Source organism: Schistocerca americana, chromosome 1, assembly GCF_021461395.2.
Source record: "Schistocerca americana isolate TAMUIC-IGC-003095 chromosome 1, iqSchAmer2.1, whole genome shotgun sequence".
NCBI classification, from domain to species: domain Eukaryota; kingdom Metazoa; phylum Arthropoda; class Insecta; order Orthoptera; family Acrididae; genus Schistocerca; species Schistocerca americana.
In genome coordinates, this window is record NC_060119.1 from 428,217,964 (window position 1) to 428,240,818 (window position 22,855).

General features: G+C 44.0%; 1 protein-coding gene across 1 annotated transcript in view; it reads left to right on the top strand.

Annotated features, from left to right (window-relative positions):
- Positions 1-22,855, top strand: part of LOC124602586 (ubiquitin carboxyl-terminal hydrolase 34) — a 499,996-nt gene that overhangs the window by 250,248 nt on the left and 226,893 nt on the right. Inside the window, exon 24 of the mRNA XM_047136330.1 lies at positions 18,828-19,018. Within this exon, the coding sequence (XP_046992286.1) occupies positions 18,828-19,018 (191 nt within the window). The remainder of the gene's footprint in view (positions 1-18,827; positions 19,019-22,855) is intronic.

Sequence of the window (22,855 nt, forward strand, 5' to 3'; positions counted from 1 at the left end):
TACCACTCTTGCCCGTCGGTTCGAGTGGTATGTCCTTTCTGACACCTATTTGAGCGACCACTTCCCCTGTGTTGTTCATCTCCTGCACCACACCCCATCCCCACGTCCTTCGAGCTGGAACATACCAAAAGCTGACTGGGGACTTTACTCCTCCCTGGCGACCTTTCCGGACCACAACTTTCTCAGTTGTGACAGTCAGGTCGAATACCTCACGGCTGTTATCATCCATGCTGCCAAACGTTCCATTCCTCGTACCACCTCATCTTCACGTCGCGTTTCCGTCCCCTGGTGGAATGAGGCTTGTAGAGACGCTATCCGTGCTCGACGACATGCTTTACGCACCATTCGCCGCCATCCTACGTTGGCGAATTGTATTGGATACAAACGACTCCTAGCGCAATGCCGTAGAGTCATCAAAGACAGCAAAAAACCTTGTTGGGCCTCTTTCACCAGCTCCTTTAACAGTTTTACTCCCTCTTCTGTCGTCTGGGGTGGCCTGCGCCGGCTGTCGGGCATTAAGGCCCACTCCTCGGTACCTGGCCTGGCTTCAGGTAATGAGGTCCTTGTTGATCCTGTGGATGTCTCCAACGCCTTCGGCCGCTTTTTCGCGGAGGTTTCAAGCTCCGCCCATTACCACCCTGCCTTCCTTCCCAGGAAAGAGGCAGAAGAGGCTTGGCGACCTTCCTTCCACTCGCTGAATCTGGAAAATTATAATGCCCCCTTTACTATGTGGGAACTCGAATGTGCACTAGCACTGTCCCGGTCCTCTGCTCCGGGGCCAGATGCCATTCACGTTCAGATGCTGGCCCACCTTTCTCCGGCAGGCAAAAGCTTCCTTCTTTGTACCTACAATCGCGTCTGGACCGAAGGTCAAGTCACCATACTTTGGCGTGACGCCGTCGTTGTTCCTATACCCGAACCCAGGAAGGATAGACACCTTCCTTCTAGTTACCGCCCCATTTCTCTTACAAACTGTGTCTGTAAGGTGATGGAGCGCATGGTTAACGCTCGGTTAGTTTGGATTCTTGAATCTCGATGACTACTTACCAATGTTCAATGTGGCTTTCGTCGTCGCCGCTCCGCTGTTGACCACCTTGTGACCTTGTCGACATTCATCATGAACAACTTTTTGCGAAAGCGCCAAACGGTAGCCGTGTTCTTCGATTTGGAGAAGGCTTATGATACCTGGTGGAGAGGTGGTCTCCTCCACACTATGCACAGGTGGGGTCTACGCGGTCGCCTGCCCCTTTTTATTGATTCCTTTTTAACAGACGAAAGTTTAGGGTATGTGTGGGTTCCGTATTGTCTGACGTCTTCCTCCAGGAGAACGGAGTGCCTCAGGGCTCCATCTTGAGCGTAGCCCTTTTTGCCATAGCGATCAATCCAATTATGGATTGCATTCCACCTAATGTCTGAGGCTCTCTTTTTGTCGATAACTTCGCGATCTACTACAGTGCCCAGAGAACGTGCCTCCTGGAGCGCTGCCTTCAGTGTTGTCTAGACAGCCTATACTCATGGAGTGTGGCAAATGGCTTCCGGTTCTCTGAAGAGAAGACGGTTTGCATCAACTTTTGGCGATATGAAGCGTTCCTTCTGCCATCCTTACATCTCGGTCCCGTTGTTCACCCGTTCGTGGAAACAACTAAGTTTCTAGGGCTCACGTTGGACAGGAAACTTTGTTGGTCTCCGCACGTCTCTTATTTGGCTACCCGTTGTACACGTTCCCTTAATGTCCTTAGAGTTCTTTGTGTTTCATCTTGGGGAGCGGATCGCACTGTTCTGCTTCGCTTGTATCGGTCCATAGTCCGATCAAAGCTGGATTATGGGAGCCTCGTCTACTCATCTGCTCGGCCATCCCTCTTACGTCATCTCAACTCCATCCACCATTGGGGGTTACGTCTTGCGACCGGAGCATTCTACACTAGTCCCGTCGAGAGTCTTTATGCTGAAGCTGCCGAATTACCATTGACCTACCGGCGTGACGTACTGCTTTGTCGGTATGCCTGCCAGATGTTGTCAATGCCCGACCACCCCTCTTATCAGTCCTTCTTCGCCGATTCTCTCGACCGTCATTATGGGTTGTATGTGTCTGCCCTGCTGAACCCTGGAGTCCGCTTTCATCGCCTGCTTCGACAATTGGATTTTGCCCTCCCTACCACCTTCAGAGAGGGTGAGAGCCCGACACCACCATGGCACCAGGCTCCGGTTCATATCTATCTCGACCTCAGCTCGCTCCCGAAGGAGGGTACTCCGGCTGCAGTGTATTGCTCACGGTTTGTCGAACTTCCTGCGCGACTTGCCAGTCACACCTTTATTTACACTGATGGCTCCAAAAGTGACAATGGTGTCGGCTGTGCCTTTGTCGTCGGGGCCGGCACCTTTAAATATCGGCTCCTTGACCAGTGTTCCAGCTTTACGGGCGAGCTTTTTGCTCTCCATCAGGCCATTCAGTATGCCCGCTGCCACCGCCATTCATCGTATGTACTCTGCTCTGATTCACTCAGTGCTCTTCAGAGCCTTGGAGCTCCATATCCGGTCCATCCCTTGGTGCAACGGATCCAGCAGTCACTTCATTCTTCTGCTGCTGGTGGCTCTCCTGTCAGCTTTCTGTGGGTTCCGGCCATGTAGGAGTGCCTGGGAATGAGGCTGCTGATGCTGCAGCCAATGCTGCAGTCCTCCTGCCTCGGCCAGCCTCCCATTGTGTCCCGTCCTCTTGACATTAGTGGGGTTGTTTGTAAGAGGCTTGTGTCTTTGTGGTGGGATACTTGGTCATCACGTCAAGGAAACAAGCTCCGGGCAGTAAAACCGTTCCCAACTGTTTGGACAACCTCCTCCCGACCATCTCGGCGAGAAGAGGTCCTTCTGACCAGGTTGCGGATTGGGCATTGCCGGTTTAGCCACCGCTACCTGCTCTCCGGTGACCCAGCCTCGCAGTGCCCTTGTGGTCATGCATTAACAGTGCGCCATGTTTTATTGTCGTGTCCCCGTTTTAGTCAATCTCGTGTTGTCCTGTCTCTGCCATCTACTTTACAGGATATTTTAGCTGATGACCTCCGAGCAGCTGCTCGTGTTCTTCGTTTCATTACTTTGAGTGGCTTGTCCAAAGACATCTAACTCCTTGACTTATTTTATCTGCATCTTTGTAAGAACCTTCTGGTGTCATCCCCCCCCCCCCCCCCGCCCCCCTCCCCTCCCCTTGAGTTTTACTAATGACCTCAGTAGTTGAGCGCCCTTAATCCCCCCCCCCCCCCCCCCCCCAAAAAAAAAAATAAAATAAAATAAAATAAAATGACAGAGCCAATGCAAATTAGGAATATTTTTAAATATGACCATGACAATGTACTTGAAACTTGTATTCGATTGCGAATATTGTCACATATCTATGAGATCAGCCTGCCGTAAATCATTCAGTCCTCTTATTACAACATGTCTGCACAGGATAGTTTTGTGTGCTGAACTTTAGAATGCACGAGCAAACATCTCCATAATTATTCAATGATTTCTCTTTCTTGAAGTTGTGAAGTAATTTATATAATTTCACATTTTTAACCCGTACTTTCTGCAGCAGTTGACATTGTGCGTAGCCATAACTGTTCTATGATTGTGTTTGGGTTATCATAATACTCCAGAGGTAGATTTCTCAGTCTTTATGCTGAATTTCAACATGGATTAATTATATTTTTGTATTTGTTACTGCTCGTCGTTTTAAGGTGTTGCCTTTCCCATGTGCATCAGTCATACATAATATTCCACAATAAGCTTTTATTTCTTTCTGGAGATACTATATACTGTTCGAAGTGTTTAAGAATATTAGTCCTATAAGCCAGGCATTCTCTGTTAAACATATGGGGTGCTTACCTAACATATATAGTTTCTTCCTGCCGACTTCATATATTCTGTCTAACTCACCATCACTGGACGTTAATGAAAGCATTAATGGCACATCTTCTCCTCCTCCCCCTCCCCGTCCCCCTTCTTCTTCTTCTTCTTCTTCTTCTTTTCTACCTCCATTCACAGTGTGTGAGAGCCTTTCAGACTTCCAGTTATCCAGTTACTGTTTAAATGTTTCCAAAAAAGGCTATCTCACTTCAACTGCCATAATTTTAACAATCGTAATTTCTGTCAGATAGCTTTTCGTGCTTCAGTAACTTCACACTTTGTAACCAACATGATTCTCTATACCACTGTGAGCCAGTTCTGTGATTACATACAACTTAAACATATATTCTGAAACTACAAGGGATGATGGGATGAAACTTTTGTATCTATTACCTCGATAAAATTAAGTGCATCCATTAAGCATTGTGTTGACTTTTCAATTCTGGCATTCAGCATCTCATCTTTTATAGCTACTGCCTGGTGCTTTGCACCACCGGAACAAGTTCTAACGATGTGTGATGATAAGAAGTGGTGTGACTTTGGATTGCAAGCAAAATCCACACCTCTCTCACATCGGTTGACTTACTTGATCTGCGCAGCCGATCTTCTTCTCTGGATTGCCAGCTCCATCGATCTCCAAAACCTCCTCCTTGGAAGAATAATGCTGGTTATGGGAATTTATAAGACACACTCTCAATTTTTTAAATAATTTAGTACTCAAAGAATACTTTTAACTCAGACATAGTATATTTCAACTTCAACAGAGAACAAATTCAATATTTCTCACATCAGTATTCGAATGTTTATAAGTCAACCGATTTGTCTTGCATTAGACTCGATAAAATACATCTGCAGTAGCGTAGTTTTTACAACCATATAATTTATGAACATGTCTTTCTTCCAGTAAGTCCAACACATGAAGTAATTGCTCATTTTCTTTAACAATAATCACAGACACTAAAACAGCAAGGAATACTACATGACTAATTCTTGCTCTTCCAATACAACTTCCGTGGCATGAGCAGCAAACACTTGTCGATGCCATTCGACCATGGCATCTACCTTGCACTCGTGAGCCCTTTCCAGCCTGCACACACAAACATGTGTCGCTCAGTACGTATGTTCACTCACACTTATTTTTAAAATATCATATGGTTGAGACGGTAGAAGGACGAGTAGTTCTGGAATTCCCACGGCCCCCTGTGGGTTCGGGGGTTAGAATAGTCCCGCGGTATTCCTGCGTGTCGTAAGAGGCGACTAAAAGGAGTCTCAAATGTTTCGGCCTTATGTGGTGGTCCCCTGTCGGGTTTGACCTCCATATCTCAAAATTATTCCAAAGTGCGAGCCGATTGGGGAAGGGCGCCTTACTTGGTGCATTGTGTCCCTCTTGCGTTGAGAACTTTCGCCAGCTTATTCGTCGTTGCATTGCAGTCCTGCCCGCTCTCCATCTCTTGGGCATGGATCCGTTCCTGCATGCACTTTCCGCCATGCAATGTGCAGTGCCACTTTCTGCACAGACGAAACCCATGGACGACATGTCACCTAAAATCCAGCACGGTAGCCAGTCCGTTGTAGTGGGGCTGCCATGTACCCTGTTGGTTGTAGCCCCCTGACAACACAGGGATCGCTCTACTGATGCCTGCGCCGTTAACTCCCCACCTATGCCAAGGAGTAGATGCCCATCTCCCTGGGGCATCAGGACTCCCGGCAATGGCCATCCTGCCAGGTGGCCTTTGGTGTGGCTGGGTGGCGCCCGTGGGGAAGGCCCTTGGTCGGAGTAGGTGGCATCAGGGTGGATGACACGCAATGAAGCGTGGCACATCTTCTCTTGCTGGTGGCCGGCCACCAGCAGTCTCTAAGCGTTCGAGGGCTCATTTTAGAGCTAACGTTTATGACCCCAAATCGTTCCCCTCCCTGGCCACACCATGGGAGGAACGAAAGGCAATGAATGAAAGTGAGACGTATTCGCCCAGGTATCTCGTCTGTACCAGAGCTGATGGGGAATCCTTTATATCCGTGAAGCCTCAATTCTTTGTAGAGCGTTCAGAGGACAAGTTTGTGGAGGTGGAGGGCTTGTCCAAAGTGCGATCTGGTTCAGTATTGATAAAAACGGCATCCTCCACCCAGTCACGGGCTTTGCTCGCTTGTAATAAGCTGGGAGATGTTTCCGTTACTATCACGCCCCATAAAAGTTTGAATATGGTCCAGGGCATTATTTTCCACAGGGATCTCCTTTTACAGTCCGATGACGAGCTGCGCGCCAACTTAGAGCGACGTGGTGTCCATTTCCTCAGGCGCGTCCACCGGGGTCCGCGGGATCATCAAGTTGCCACCGGTGCCTTCATCTTGGCATTCGAGGGTGACACATTACCTGAGAAGGTCAAGGTGGTGGTCTATCGATGTGATGTAAAGCCATATATCCCTCCCCCAATGCGGTGCTTCAAGTGTTGGAAGTTTGGCCGTATGTCTTCCCGCTGTGCTTCCAGCCTCATGTGTCGCAATTGTGGTCATCCATCCCATCCTGATATTCCATGTGCCCCGCCTCCCATCTGCGTCAGCTGCGGAGGGCACCATCCCCCTTGCTTGCCGGACTGTCCGATTCTGCAGCAGGAAAGGAAAATAATGGAAATCAAGACCCTGGACCAACTAACTTACACTAAGGCTAAGCGGAAATATGATCGGCTTCATCCGGTGTGCATGACGTCTTCTTATGCCACCACTGTTACTCCTGTTACAGCTCCATTAGCTCCACCACTTCCAGTCAGCTCTGAGAGTTGAATGACCACACCTGCCCCCTTGATGGTGGGGGGCACTTCACTCCCTGTTGCTCCTGCTCCATCTCCTTCAGGAGCAACACACACCCCCCCGCCCCCAACCATTGGGGACATCAGTTCCCCCCTCCCAGCCGGAGAAGCGTAAGACTTCTTCGGCTTCTCTCGCCAGGAAGGGGTTCCTTGGGGACCTCCCTTCGCAAGTTCTGACTGGTTTAAAAGTGGACACCTGCAAATGGCTCAAACAACCACCGGTTGCTGGTCGTAGGGCCTCACGGTCGTCGTCCGTCCCTGAGACTGAACCAGGGAAGCCCTCCCAGCCTGAACCACCGAAGGTACAGAGAGAGACACAGAAGAAGAAAAAGGTTTGTAAAAATCACGGCAGTGCGGTGGCACCCGTCCCACTGCTCCCTACAAGCTCCGCATCTGAGGATGAGGTCGAGATTCTGGCATCTGCTGAAGACGTGGATCTCGCCGGTCCCTCAGACGCCATGGATATGGATGTTACTCGCGCTGGTACTGAATCGGTGGCAGCGAGTGAACAAGCGGCATAAAGTGCCTTCCCAGTCCCTTCACGCCTTTCTCAGCCATGGACAATATCATCCTCCAGTGGAACTGCAGCGGTTTCTTCCACCAACTAACTGAGCTCCGACAACTTATTAGCCTTCACCCTTTCTTCTGCATTGCTCTTCAGGAAACTTGGTTTCCAGCAATGCGAACCCCCGCCCTCCATGGCTATCGGGGTTATTATAAGAACCAGGCAGCTTATGAAAGGGTGTCTGGTGGCGTCTGCATCTATGTCCTTCACTCTCTTCACAGTGAGTCTGTCCCTCTACAAACACCTTTAGAGGCTGTCACTGTTCGGGTGTGGACGCCACAGGCTGTTACTATCTGCAGTCCGTATCTTCCACCGGATGGTTATGTCCCACAGCATGTCCTGGCTGCACTGATCGCCCAATTGCTGCCACCTTTCTTGTTACAGGGCAACTTCAATGCCCATAACCCTCTGTGGGGTAGGTCAGTGGCAACAGGTCGAGGTGCCATCGTTGAGAATCTATTGGCACAGCTCGACCTCTCCCTTTTAAACGATGGTGCCTTCACACACTTCAGTGTGGCGCATGGCATGTACTCTGCCATCGACCTTTCCATCTGCAGCCCTAGCCTCTTACCATCTGTCCAGTGGAGTGTGCATGACGACCTGTGTGGCAGTGACCACTTTCCACACTTTCTGTGAATGCCACAGAGTCACTCTTCTGGGCGCCCTTGCAGATGGGCTATGAATAAGGCTGACTGGGACTTGTTTTCCTCCACTGCTGCTATTGACTCTGTTTCTCATGAAGCCATTGATATGGTGGTTCTCTCTGTCACCACCAGCATCGTTACTGCCCCAGAATCTGCCATTCCCCGTTCTTCTGGGTCCCCTCGGTGGCGGACTGTGCCTTGGTGGTCGCCTGAGATCGCTGAAGCGATTAAAGATCGCCGGCGGGTGATCCAGCATCACAAGCAACATCCCTCCATAGAACACCTCATCGCCTTCAAACGGCTGCATGCGCGAGCCCGCCGCCATATCCACCAACGCACGCAGGAGTGCTGGGAGCGGTATGTGTCCACCATTGGCCTCCATGTCACTCCATCGCAGGTCTGGGCCAAGATTCAGTGCCTCTACGGCTATCGGACCCCTGTCAGCATCCCTGCACTCTCACTGAATGGAGCAATTTGTACTGACTCCGACGTAATTGCCAACCGCTTGGCAGAGCATTTTGCTCTGAGTTCCGCCTCCTCAAATTACCCACTGGCCTTCCGCTCAATTAAAGAGCGGATGGAAATTCGGAGCCTTTCTTTTCGCACCCACCATCCTGAATCCTATAATATTCCATTCAGTGAGTGGGAATTTCACAGTGCCCTCGCCACTTGCCCTGATACAGCTCCTGGGCCAGATCGCATCCACTGTCAGATGCTGAAACACCTTTCAGTGGACTGCCAGCGATGCCTCCTCGACCTTTACAACCATATTTGGGTCGAGGGTGAGTTTCCGTTGCAATGGCGGGAAAGTATTGTTATCCCCGTTTTGAAACCTGGCAAGAACACTTTGGAGGTGGACAGCTACCGTCCCATTAGCCTCACCAACGTTCTTTGCAAGTTGCTTGACCGGATGGTGAGCCGGCGGTTGAATTAGGTACTGGAGTCTGTGGGCCTTCTGGCCCAGTCTCAGGGTGGGTTCCGTAAAGGCCGCTCCGCCGCCGACAATCTGGTGAGCCTGGAGTCCGCCATCCGTATGGCCTTTGCCTGCCGTCAGCACCTGGTCGCTGTCTTTTTCGACGTACGGAAGGCGTGCGACACGACATGGCGTCATATATGTCCTTTCTACACTTCATGATTGGGGTCTTCGGGGCTCTCTGCCGATCCTAATCCGAAATTTTCTGTCGTATCGTAGCTTCCGCGTGCAAATTGTGGCCTCCCATAGTTCCTCCCGAGTCCAGGAAAATGGGGTACCACAGGGATCTGTCCTCAGTGTCTGCCTGTTTGTAATTGCAATGAACGGGCTCCCTGTAGCGGTGGGAAATTCTGCCTCCGCTTTCCTGTATGCTGACGACTTCTGCCTCTACTATAGCTCCATTGGCATTGCAACTGCTGAATGTCAGCTGCAGGGTGCTATCCGCAAGGCACAGTCTTGGGCTGTAGCGCATGGTATCCAGTTTTCCGCTGCCAAGACCTGCGTTAATGCATTTCTGCCAGCGCCGAACAGTCCACCCTGAGCCGTGGCTTTATCTTGCCTGCGAACTTCTTGCTGTGGTGGAGACACATAGGTTTTTGGGAGTTGTTTTTGATGCCCGATAGACTTGGCTGCCTCATATTCGGCAGCTTAAACAGACATGTTGGCGGCATCTAAATGCTCTGCGATGCTTGAGCCACACCAGCTGGGGCGCCGACCAATCTACCCTCTTACGGCTCTACCAGGCATTAATCCAGTCCCGTCTGGATTATGGGAGTCTGGCTTATGGCTCAGCATCCCCATCTGTATTGCAGGTGCTGGACCCGATACTACACAGCGGGATAAGACTTGTCACTGGTGCCTTTCGGACCAGCCCTGTGGACAGCATACTTGTGGAGGCAGGTGTCCCTCCACTGCGGTTGCGGCGCCAACATTTACTGGCCGCTTATGCTGTTCATGTTTTTAACTTGCCCGGGCATCCAAATTATCATCTTCTGTTCCCGCAATCGGTCGTCCGTCTGCCAGAACATCGGCCCCGGTCAGGTTGTACGATCGCGGTCCGCGTCAAAGAGCTTCTCTCCTTTCAGGACCCCTTTGAGTACACCCCCATGGTGTGTTCCTCGCCCTTGCCTTCGGCTCGACTTGGCACAGGGCCCGAAGGACTCAGTCCCTCCGGAGGCCTTCCACCGCCGCTTTTATTTCATGCTAGCCACGTATCAGGGCTCTGGCGTTGTATACACTGACAGTTCGATGGTTGCTGGTCGGGTCGGTTATGCTCTAACTCTAGGGGACCACTACGAACAACTATCCTTGCCGGCTGCCTGTAGCGTTTTTACTGCTGAGCTGGTCGCCATTTTTCGTGCCCTAGAGTATATCCGATCCTGCTCAGGTGAGTCTTTCTTTATCTGTAGCGATTCCCTGAGCGGTTTACGAGCTATCGACCAGTGTTTCCCTCGTTCTCGTCTGGTGATGGCTATCCAGGAGTCCCTGCATACTCTTGCCCGTTGCGGCTGCTCTGTGGTCTTTGTGTGGACCCCGGTCATGTCTGTATCCCGGGCAATGAACATGTTGACCGCCTGGCCAAACAGGCCACCAGTGAACCAAACCTGGACATTGGCCTCCCGGAGACTGATTTACGAGCAGTCTTACCCCGCAAAGTTTTCGCTCTATGGGATGCTGAATGGCGCGGTCTGACCACCTCTAACAAACTCCGTGCCATCAAGGAGACGACGACTGTGTGGCGGTCATCCATGCGAGCCAATCGCAGAGACTCAGTTGTCCTTTGTCGGCTCCGCATTGGCCACTCCTGGCTGACACACAGTTACTTACTGCGCAGGGAGGACCCTCCTCTCTGTTGCTGCGGGTCAGCTTTGACAGTGGTCCACATTTTTTTAGGCTGTCCCCTTTTATCTGTGGTCAGGCAGACATTTGCGCTGCCTGATACACTCCCTGCCCTTTTACATGATGACAGTGCCATGACTGGCATAGTTTTGTGTTTTATTCGGGCAGGGGGCTTTTATCATTTGCTCTAAGTGTCTATTTTTATTTAGTGTTGAGTCTGGCTTCTGGCCTACAGTTTTAGCCTGATTTTTTAATATGTTTCTCGGTGGTTGGCTTTTCCTTTTTTTCCCTATGGTCGGCCAACCACCATCACACTCTGTGTGATTTTAATTCATTTTGTCTAGTCTTTGTCTAAGTTTCTCTTGTTCTGTGTTGTCTGTCGTCTGTTCTGTTCAACATTTTTTATTCTCTGAGGGTGTTTTTAGTATATGGAAAAAGGGACCGATGGCCGTAGCAGTCTCGTCCCTTTACTCCCACAAACCAACCAACCGAATTCACACGGAAATTCTCAAAGCACTACAAAGTGTGCAACACATGTACAAATTTGTCCATTGTCTACAATATACAGATACAGTTGTGTATCGGTGCACTACCAATTAAGTAGAAACTCACGAAATTTATTTATACTGGTTGTCATTCAGCTTTTCCATTTCATCTATAACTAAGAAGCCATAATGCATGTGATTCCGGCAATCCTCACATATTTTTAATTAGTTCATTTAACGTCATGTCTGTTCGTATATGCACTTGGTAAAAATATTTGGAATTTATATTGTCATGTTTGAATGTGTTAATAAGGTCTGCATTATCCCTTGCCAAATGCTTTGGAATCCATGAGTATGTCTGGCTCAAATAAAATACATTGGCTTTTATGTGACGGTCGAAAGAAAAATAGTTACATGTTGGAACCTGGTTTTCCAGGACTGTGTTGTCAAATATGAGTACATTGTTTGGTTTTAAGTTATCAAGTGATGGAATATCTTTGCTGTCACTGAATCCATCAGTGTCATGCAAAATTTTCTGTAATAGCTGCTACTTGGGTTGAAATAGGATGTGTTAACAGCTTCCTGCTATCAGGTGGTCTGACGATCGTAGCATGGTTGTTATCAGGAAGTAGCAAGCCATTCCGCCTGATCTGAATTGTCGTATCATTGCAGGACTAGTTGCTTACTAAAAGACCATTGTGATGAGGGTACCTCGTCCACTTGGTCATGGTGGCACTGTTCGTTTACATTAGAATGCAGGAATTTTGTAGGAAAATAAGCAACACATGTATAGGTTTTTTTTTCTGACACTTATATGTAGTTGCGTATATAAATGAACTTAAAGAAGATCGTAGTTCTGTGCCCATATCTGGCAGAGTTGATTCATACATTTCCACTTCCAACAATGTACAGCATAGAGTTAAGCTATGGTTTCTTCTGGTGGGTGGAGAGCTTGGGGAGCTACATCCAGCAGATTAGTACACAATGCCTCATAGAATTGGTGGATATATAGCTGCCACCTCAGTTGACACTCTAGCACATGCTGTATTGCATGGCCAGCATACATTAAATTCTTTAAATTCTGCCTTTGTAGACTTGTACATTCTCTGTTATTAAATATTTTAACTTCTCCAAGGAAGTCACCTGAAAAGATTGTATGATCACCCAGTATCACTGACAGAGAGTGAATGTTTCCTTGGAACAAGGCTGATATCTGCACTCATACATCACATATTCAACATCATTTGTCCATGCATAATATTACTGTATGTCAGTACTTGGGGGTTTTTGAATGCTATCACCATGTAGAACTTTCTGTTCAATACCATACCACCAGTGGCAAGCTTGCTGCCACTGGAGTACTGCAGTGACTTCATCTCATGTGCAACGAAAGGAATTATCAGTTAAGCATATTTATTTTTTGTCTACATTCTTACACATCACTATTCGCCATCAGCGCTAATACTTACAGTGCCTCGCAGCAGAAGGTGTTGATATATATCTTGACATCTTTACTCTTTGACAGTTCTCCCCCCCCTTTTTTTTTAAGGGCTTGCTGAATTCACAGCTGCATCTGTTACCAAGAAGGGATGGCATGAGCTTTGTATTGAATATCACACAGTGTGGCTTACAAGCATTCCATAGCGATTCCCATCACCTTAGAGTCAAAGCAAAGGATTAACACAATGCACAGTGCACATTGTCTGTTCAGTGTCTTTTTGGCATGTCATCTTAAGTTATCATTATTATTATTATTATTATTATTATTATTATTATTACAGCATTGCAAGCATAGCACTGTGCATCTAGCATTAGTCATATCTATAATTGAACACACTCTATAGTAATGTGTTCATCTGTCATCTTCAGCAAGGCTCTCCCAGACAGAGAGAATTATTACTATGCACACATGCAGACTTGCTGCTGTGTGGTATGTGTGGGACACTGTGTCCAGTTGTGCTGCAGACTATTGTGGCTTTTGTGACATTTAGAACACCTCTTTATATCCTGGGACAGTTGTAGCTGTAATAATAACAAAACCCTAAGGGCAATGTTATACACATGTAATAATAATTATAGATGGATGAGTACTTACCGATAGGTCTCACCAGTAATTCTAGTGAGGGTCCACACAAGGTAATTCATTGCTATTATTTGTTACTACCACTTCTTGCATAGTGGGAGTTTGGGTAGCCATTTGTAAAGGGTATACAATTCCAGCATATGCAACACATGTGTTGGTGGGCCCAATCAGGTAACACACATTCTTTCCATTCTGCTGCACTGCAGTTATTTGTTGAACAATATTCCTCTTGTCAGCAGTCATATTATCCATTGTTATCATGTCTTTCCATTCTTGATGCAGAAAGTGAAGAGAACATTTCTCTGATAAGTGTTTAATGTTAAAATTATCTTTGCTCAATGCAAGCGTCTCCTAGATGCACATACAGCAAGTGAAGAAATGACCGTGCTTATGCAATCAAATTATTAAAAAAAATTGACATTACACACCAGTGTATTATGCATTTTCGAATACCATATGTATTAAGTTGTTCTTGTGATATAATAAATGCAGGCTTCGCCTACTGACAGCTTCTGTGCAATATGATGAAGGCAGTAAAATTGCACTGCATTAAAATTAATACCGCGATGAATTGGGGAGGCAGGGTGGGGATGGCCTTCACGGGGCAGTGACGTGATGATGTCAGAATTCCATAGCGATGATATCGTGGCCTTGGTGGAATTGTGAACACGATGGTGGTAGTATTCCTCGGTTGATCTCAATGTTTTTAGCGAGAACTGACAGTAACATTCTACTGTTACTGTTTTAAGAGGAGTCACATTTTGGATCAATATACTGAACAAACTGCAGCCTCAGTGATACAGTACAACAAAAGACATGACTGTCAATCTCAGTTGATATGGATTTCAGCTGTTATTGACCACCAACTATTCTGTTACAAGAGGTGCATTGACCAAAATAATACCCTTCTGTGAACACGCCCTTGAATACATCAACAAAGTGATAAACAATCCCATTTTTCTCTTTATACATCTATAGATACCGCTTCTCGTAGCTGTGTTTCCCACATATGTCACAAACTCTTCATATGTGGTTTTTGATGACTTGACATCTAATATGCCATGCAGCACTTGCTGCTAAAGAAATGTGGACTTGATTAAGAGCAGAGTGGAAAGTAATTGCTAAAATTATATGTCATTGATTTTGCTTTATTGGTTTAAAGTTTGCTATGTAATTGAACACTTCCCTCAAAGAAAGTTATTCATATCCTGTAAAAGTACATTGTGTAAAAAAATATAATTTTCTCTTACAATGGCAAAAATAATGAAAAGTCTACAATAATGATTGAAGCAGAAGAAATGAATTAAAATTTGTGCTGCAGCTGGGACTCGAACCCAGGTCTAATGAAAAGTTTTAACAGGATATATTATCAGATGTACTGAAATAATACAGTGTGTTTCTTTAATTAACCTCCCCAAAAAAGTAGTTATGTATATAACAACAAACAAAAACAAAGACAAAATTTAGTAGAGGAAATATAAATTGAACTGTTCGCTCAGAAGCTAAATACCCTGTATTGTACATCATTGTGCACGTATCCACCAAGTCCCTCCTTTTGTCCGCCAGTAGAGGAAATCTCTTTTACAACAAAGAATTTAGGATTGACAGAGGACATCGAAAAAGCTCAAAGAAAGACAGTTCTTTTTGTATTATTTCTAAATGGGGGAGAGTTTATCTTGGATGTGATGAGTGAGTTTTGGTGGCAATCATTACAACAAAGGCATTATTCATTGCAGTGAGGTCTCTTCACAAATTTTTGCTCTTCAACATTCTCCTCCAATTGTGAAAATATTTTGTTGGCCGCATCCACATAGGGAGAAATCATAGCTTTCACATAAAGATTTGTGTTAATTTCTCCCATACGCCATTAGAGAGCAGAACGGTAGAGAAATAATGTGTAAGTGATTTGATGAACCCCCTGCCGGGCACATAAGTGTGAATTGCAGGGTACTCATGTAAATGTAGATAGATGTAGGAAACCTCGTAACGGGTATAGGGGTGTTAACTCGAGGTTAATTTTCTCTTTTGTTTTTAGCAGAGAATGATTTACCCAAGGGTGAATGACATTATGACTAAGACACACATAGACTGAATTTGGATCATATGCATTTGATGTTCGATCTTGTAACTAGTAATTTTCAAGTTTGGATTACACTTTTTAATTCCTTCAAGAACATTGACATCATCAGTGTCATTCTGGCTCGTTTCCTTTATGATGAAAGATGTATGTAAATGAGCTTCCAGTACATACATTCATTCATGACATCTGTTACCCTTCTTTTCTTCCCAGTTAGTGGAAAAGTATGGTCCCAGGGCAGAAAACCAGATGATCTGAAACAATAAACTTTCTCTCCGCTATTGTTAAAGTATCCTGTCAAAATGTTGTGGTGTGCAAAAGTGTCATTGCCCCATTGGCACTTATATTTACAATATAATGATGTACAACTTGACTAGAAGAAGGGACTGGTTGGTAGGACATGTTCCGAGGCGTCAAGGGATCACCAATTTAGTATTGGAGAGTAAAAGTCGTAGAGGGAGACCAAGAGATGAATACATTAAGCAGATTCAGAAGGATGTAGGTTGCAGTAGGTACTTGGAGATGAAGAAGCTTGCACAGGATAGAGTACCATGGTGAGCTGTATCAAACCAATCACTGGACTGAAGACCAGCACACCAATGAGGTACAGTGCTCTTGTACTTGCCACTTTCAGTGTTTAAACAGTTTGAATGACTTTTTGGTAGCCAACTCCTCCTCCTCTGTATATTGACATCTTAACAGGGACTATTAGACCACCTTAAATAAAAATTTCTGTTAGATTTCACTTTTGACAGTCAAGATTAGGAATTTTGTGTATGTAAATTTGTTAAAAGTGCATAACGGTGTTTCATTCTGACTGTGTATTGATTCTGCAAATATTAGCAGCTCCACTTCTCTGAGATGTATGCACATGTATTGACAGTCTCTTGAAAAATGATCAGGAAAGTGAATGTTAAATTCGAATGTTCTATGTTTTTTATGTTGTACTTTCCGAGATGTTCCACACCCACAAAATGCCTCTCACTTTTGGGTCTATGGAACAAAAACTGAATGTAATCTAATCTAGTCTTTGATGCAGTCCTTTCAGACACATCTTTATCAGCTGTGGAAATATTAAGATTTTCCACTGTTCCTCACACATTTGTTGACGTTCTGCTTCCAGTTTGATTGATCTGTTTTCTTTTCTGTGCTTTTATTTAACAATACAATATCCTTTGGAGTGAAACTTACATCAGCCACATGTGTTGTTTTCATTGATATGCAATGTTCTTCCTGGATGGTTAACTTTACATCTACAAATAGTTCAACTTGTTAATGGAAAAAAAAATACATCCGTTAGTAGCATGTCTCACATGATGTATCACTTTAGTCCACCGCAAACTCAATATTTCCAAGAATGTGATGTGCAAACTTCTTTGAGAGAGGTCTTCAATTGCATTGTTATATGTTTATGATGCGTCAGTGTGGTGTTTTTCCCCTTCTTTTTTTCTCTTTTTGCTGTTTATTGTTTGAGGTGTTCTTGTCTGAATGATGAATGAAACCGAAAGGTTAGCAGTGCCACCGGTCAGTTTCATTGACTGATAAATTATAGTGTTCTGTTGTGCATAACCTGAGTCTCATCACCTGTCATACTGTATTCCAAAATTCAGTATGAATTATAATTATTGCCATTCAGCTTGTACATAGTTTCAATATATTAAGATGATCAACTCTATGGTTAAGAAGAATATTTGAAATTTCAGAAAAAATATGCACTGCTCTTTGAGAAATGAATAGTTTAGTGGCAACTACTTCCTGAAGTCAGCACTGTCAGTATCGTAATTAACATAATGCTTCCAAATGCCCCTTGGTGTACATTATGACATACCTCCATATAACTTTATACACCATTCTCCCACAAATGTTTAATTAATAATATGACCGTTGTAATCTTCTGTTTGTCAGTGTATAACAAAAAGGTGAAACTGGATATTCAGAAAGTGTTTTGCTCTTTAATAGTATCGTGACTAGTAATAAAAATAATTTCCATGTAGATTTTACTTCTTTGCATAGTGGGTCATTTTGAGGTGGATTGGGGGTGGGGTGTATCTGTGCATGTTTTCCTGTCCTCAAGCAAAGGACTTAACTTGTTTCCTACACCCATAAGGCAAGAAATTAATAATCACATTGAACTGAAAATAAAATTTAATGAAATACGCTTCTTTTTACCCATTATTGCTACAGATTCAAGAGTGGAATACTCATCTTAAGAGCACATAATTGATTGTGTTTGAATTAAATTCTTCCTCATTTGTGATTTTGACACACAGATTACTCTTAATCTTTTCAGCTACCTGTAACTGTTGTTTGTATATTCATGTAAACACTACACAAGCAATAGTAGATAAACTGCTGTTACTTTGGGAATAGCTACTTTCCTTCCTCCTTCATATGTTTATTCCTAGGCCACGTAAACACAAATATAATGAAGCAGTTCACTTATAGACACTTGTTAATAAACCCTGTAGAGTTATTTTTTACCGGCCACTTCTCTTATCAACATAGTGTCACCTCTTGGTATCTCACACTGAAATAAATTGTTGAGAAGTAGAATAATGCGCACCTAATATGAGAGAATGTAAGTGTTCATTAAGCTCAAATGTTTATTACTGTGGATAACCCCTATATATATTGGAAACAAGATCAGACACCATTTGTGGCTGACTTCTGCTTATGCTTAGCAAGATCAATAGAGATTCAGGATAGGGAATACTACAAATAAAATCATATTACAAAACCGGATTGAAAATTGTACTCAGCTACTGCAAGCAGTCAATTGATTCCACACCTGAAGAAGTGGATTGCTTAACAGAAATCATTTACCATTGTGAACAAATTAAGTGCTAGGTTTAGTTTATTACTTTATTTTAAGAAATACAGCTGGATGCACAGTTTAGTTTGCTGTCGCTGCAGCATCTAGTTTGCTGTCGATGTTGTAATGATGTACTGACTGAACACTCGAATGTGTATTAAGCTTATTGAAGGTAATGTGAAAGTGCAAACAAAAATTCATAAAATAGCAGCTGCTTGCTGTATTTTTAAAAATAATATAATCCACAGCCAGTAAACAACCAGTAAAATGGGTAAATTATTGCAGTTTAATCTATTTATTTGCATGTGTCATGGATCGTAGTATTGACCACTCACTATGATCAGTGAGTTTTATGTTTGTAATAAATTTTCTCAATGAAAAAAAAGTGGTGACTTTCTGACCACAGTCATGATTGTCTTAGCACCACATATTATCTTTATTACATACTTGTGTGCAACAAATACTGTCTTCCTCGATGACAGATGGCTGTTTGCAGCAATGTAAATCAAATATAGGTAGTGCAGAAATTACCACCAAATAAAGCACAGAGTGGAATACATTGGATGTGATATCCCTTACAGTCATCTGGTGAAAGTATTGTCATTTTGTGTAACTGTATATGTGCAGGAACAACTCAGACTCTGAAGAAAGGTTTTTTTTTTACAGGTGTCTTACAGCAGGAGGGCAGTGAGTGGCAGCAGGATTGTTTAGCTTGTCTGTTGAAACTGCTCTGCCACCTAGGAGTCCAGACTGATGATTCTGATTTCCTGCATGATATTGGTAGCATACGTAACAAACGTGCTCGCCGTTTTCACAAGCTTAACAGTGATAAATCATCTCTTCCAAAACTGAATGATGTAAGTATATTCATGAACTTTATTTGTTTATCCTATGGCAACAACAACAAACATTGACAGGTATATAAGGTTTAATTTTACATGTATATCTAGTTAAGTACTTACATATAGATTAATTTCACTTTTTGGCACAAATATTATGCACATTTTTAAATTGTGAAAATTACTAACTTAATATTACTGACTACTTTAACTAATATAATTGCAAGTTTAAAAAAAAGGACAGATACATTTAATCTTGGTTCAATATCTAATGTTGAAGCCAACTAACAGCAGAGGGAGTAGCATTAATGAAGTCACTATATGGTCCAAGATACTTCCTCTGAGGGTAGTCTCTAAAAATATGTTGAACAGTTGGTTCTTGGGCAGTACAATCACAGGCTGGAGAATCTTGGTGTCCCCACTTGTGCATCATAGTGTTGCACCTGATGTGGCCAGTTCTTATTCTGTTCAGCCGTGTCCACTCGCTTCTCTGCAGATGAAATCTGGGTAGGCTGGCAGTTGGGTCTTGGACACCTTGATGTGCTGTTGTTGCAGCATTTCACCTCCTGTGCCACTCTTCTTTAATGTCAAACTTCTCGTCCCTCCTTCCATTATGCCACAGTGGATTGTGAGATTTTAAGTGGTCTGGGAGAGGGTTATTTAAGACTGTGTGAATTAGGAGGTCTTGTGGGTAGTCGGGGTTGTGTAGTTTCCTCCATTTTCGATTGGTTGCTTCTTGGCATCATAATTCAGGTGGTGAGATGTTGCTGATGATGTGCAGCCTGGGGATCAGGGTGGATTTAAATGTGCCTGTAATAATCCTCATTGATTCATGCTTGTGTACGTCCAGCTTCCTCGTGTGGGCACTATGTTACCACTCTGGAGCACAGTATTCGGCACCTGGGTACACCAGCATAAGTACTGTAGTACTTAGAGTCGTTGCATTGGCACCCCATGTTGTACCAGCTAGTTTCATATGATGTTGATTTGGGTCTTTAGTTTTTGGCTTGTTTTTTCCAAGTGTTTTTTTTTATACATCAGAGACCAGTCTAGTGTGACGCCAAGGTATTTAGGCTGGAAATTATTTCTAACCTTTTGTTGGCAGAAGCGCACATCCAACTGCTGGTTTGCAATACTGTTGTTTAGATGGAATGTGCAGACTTCTGTCTTTGCTGCATTTGGCTGGAGTCATGCTTTGTAGTATGTGTTGAGAGTTTCTAAGTCTCTAGATAACATAGCTTCTACTTCCTCAAGTCTGCTGGTTTGCATGGCTGTGGCATGGTCGTCGACATAGTAAAACTTTTCACTAGCAGTGTTTGGCATGTCACTGATGTACAGATTGAAAAGTAAAGGTGCTAGGACGGACCCTTGGGGGAGCCCAATTTTTTAAGGTAAATGACTTGCCTCTGTTTTTGTCCAACACTAACCTTGAAATGATGGTTGGTTAACATTTTTCCCACAAGTGTCATCAGTTTCTTATTTGAGACATACTTTTTTAACTTCAGCAGGAGTCCATGTAGCCTGACAGTATCATATGCTGCTGACAGATCAACAAAGGCCACTGATGTCTTTAGTTTGTTTTGGAATCCACCCTCAATATACGATGTCAAGGCTAGGACCTACTTACAGCAGCTCCACTTGCTTTGAACCCAGCCTGATGTTTTGGGGTTATGTTGTTTATTATTCCTTGTATTCTGTTATGGATGCGTTGTTCCAGTAGTTTGAAGCACATGCTCAGCAGTGCAATTGGCCAGTAACTTGAGGTGTCATGTACTGGCTTTCCAGATTTCAGGATTGCTAGTGTGTGTGTGATCTCAAACTGTTGAGGCACCCTTTTGGTCTTGAGTATATCATTGTAGAACCTCTCCAGCCAAGTTCTTCCATGTTCCCTTTGAGTTTATAAATTCAGGGAATATGCCATCCAGTCCTGAGGCTTTTCTCATTTTCAGTGTTTTGATGGCCTCATTTATATCTCTTTCAATAAAGGGTTCTGATAGTGCGGTGTAATCATGGAGGTGCCTATTGACTTCATTCAGTTCGTTCTTTACTTTTTCTTTCATGATTGTGTCTACAGGGATCTTCTCAACTCTTGATTTTATGTGTAGTGCCATTTCTGATGGCGTTATCTTCGGTTGTTGATTGCAGACGTTGTTTTCTTAATAATCCCTATGCCTATCTGCCTGAATGAGTGAAATTTAAACTAGATGTCAGGTCTATCCATGTCTGCTTTCTTGCTTCATTTAGCTGTTCTAGTATTATATTACTAGTATCAGGATTTTCAGTTTTTCGATATTCTGCATACAAGTTTTCTATTGTGTCGCCCCAACAGGGGATGTGTTGTTTCCTTAGCCCTCACGATATATTACATTTGGCTGCACCAATTATGACTCCCATGAATCTTTCGTAGTTTTCTGCTTTTGGGGCTACGCAGCGTAGGTTGCTGTCAACTTCCCGTGTAAGCTGATCCCAGTTAGCTTTCTTGAAATTCCATCTTGGATTGTTAATGGAATTTATTAGGGGTATCTCCAGTCCTGTTTTGATTATTATTGGGTGGTGTTGGCTTCTTGGGAAGCTCTTCCATGACTCAAGGGGAGTGTGTTTTCATTGGTGGAGAGGAAAAGTGAGTCAGGATTAGAGTCATTGTGCCACCTAGTGGAGTGAACGGTTTTCGGTTCTTTGGCATTGTAGATGAGATAGAGTTTTTCTCCTTCTACCCATTTCACTGATATTTCCCCATTTATGTCACTGTTTGTATAACCCCAGGTTTGTGTGGTGGCTGTTGAAATCGTGATCTTATCATTATGCACAACCTTCACATTAAAGAGGCAATATCAGAGCCATAGACAGAATGCCAAGTATTAGAATAAGTAATAAATGAAGAGCACCAGTTTGCTTCTGTGCCGGCCGCGGTGGTCTCGCGGTTCTAGGCGCGCAATCCGGAACCGTGCGACTGCTACGGTCTTAGGTTCGAATCCTGCCTCGGGCATGGATGTGTGTGATGTCCTTAGGTTAGTTAGGTTTAAGTAGTTCTAAGTTCTAGGGGACTGATAACCACAGCAGTTGAGTCCCATAGTGCTCAGAGCCATTTGCTTCTGTTCTACAATATTAGAATAATAATAATAATTAGAATAGTTCTACAATATTAGAATAAGTATGAAGTTTCCTACAGTCACCAAAAAAATATGTTGAACTTGGTGATACAGTAAGTACCTCAGTTAATAATGAAGACAACATTTGTTTCTAAAGCAAATTATTTACATTTCGACATAGTCTCATTTTAATGAGATACACTTCCCAGTCCTAGGGAAGAGAGATATTTCCCAAACCTCGACCATTTCCTTAACCCCTCTGAAAAATAGAAATTGTCAAGTTCTCTAATATAGACCTCTATCTGAACAATGGCCATTTTATTTGGGCAGAATTTTTCACTTACGAGACATATCTTGAAGTTTGGGAACAAGAAGAAATCCCAGGTAGCCATGTTGGACAAATATGGGGGATGCAGCAACAATTCATACAGTCCTGTGGTCACAGTTCTAGTTGACTGTGCTGTTATGTTATAATCACTTCCTTGTCAAATGGAGCAGTGTTTCCTTCAGTTTCTTGATAATGCTGTCCAATATCTCACATTAAGTACAGCGAATGTTGTCCTTTTATTGTAAAGATTTTATGAATATGACACCATTCGCATGATCCCTGTAAATTTTCTGGTAAATGGGACTGTCCCCAAAACAACTTATTGTTTTGATTGTTGCTTGGTTTCTCAGGTATAATGATGAATCCAGGTCTCATCTGAGGTGACAGGCCAATGCATAAAGTCATTTTGATCATGCCTAAATTGCTCCAAACACAACT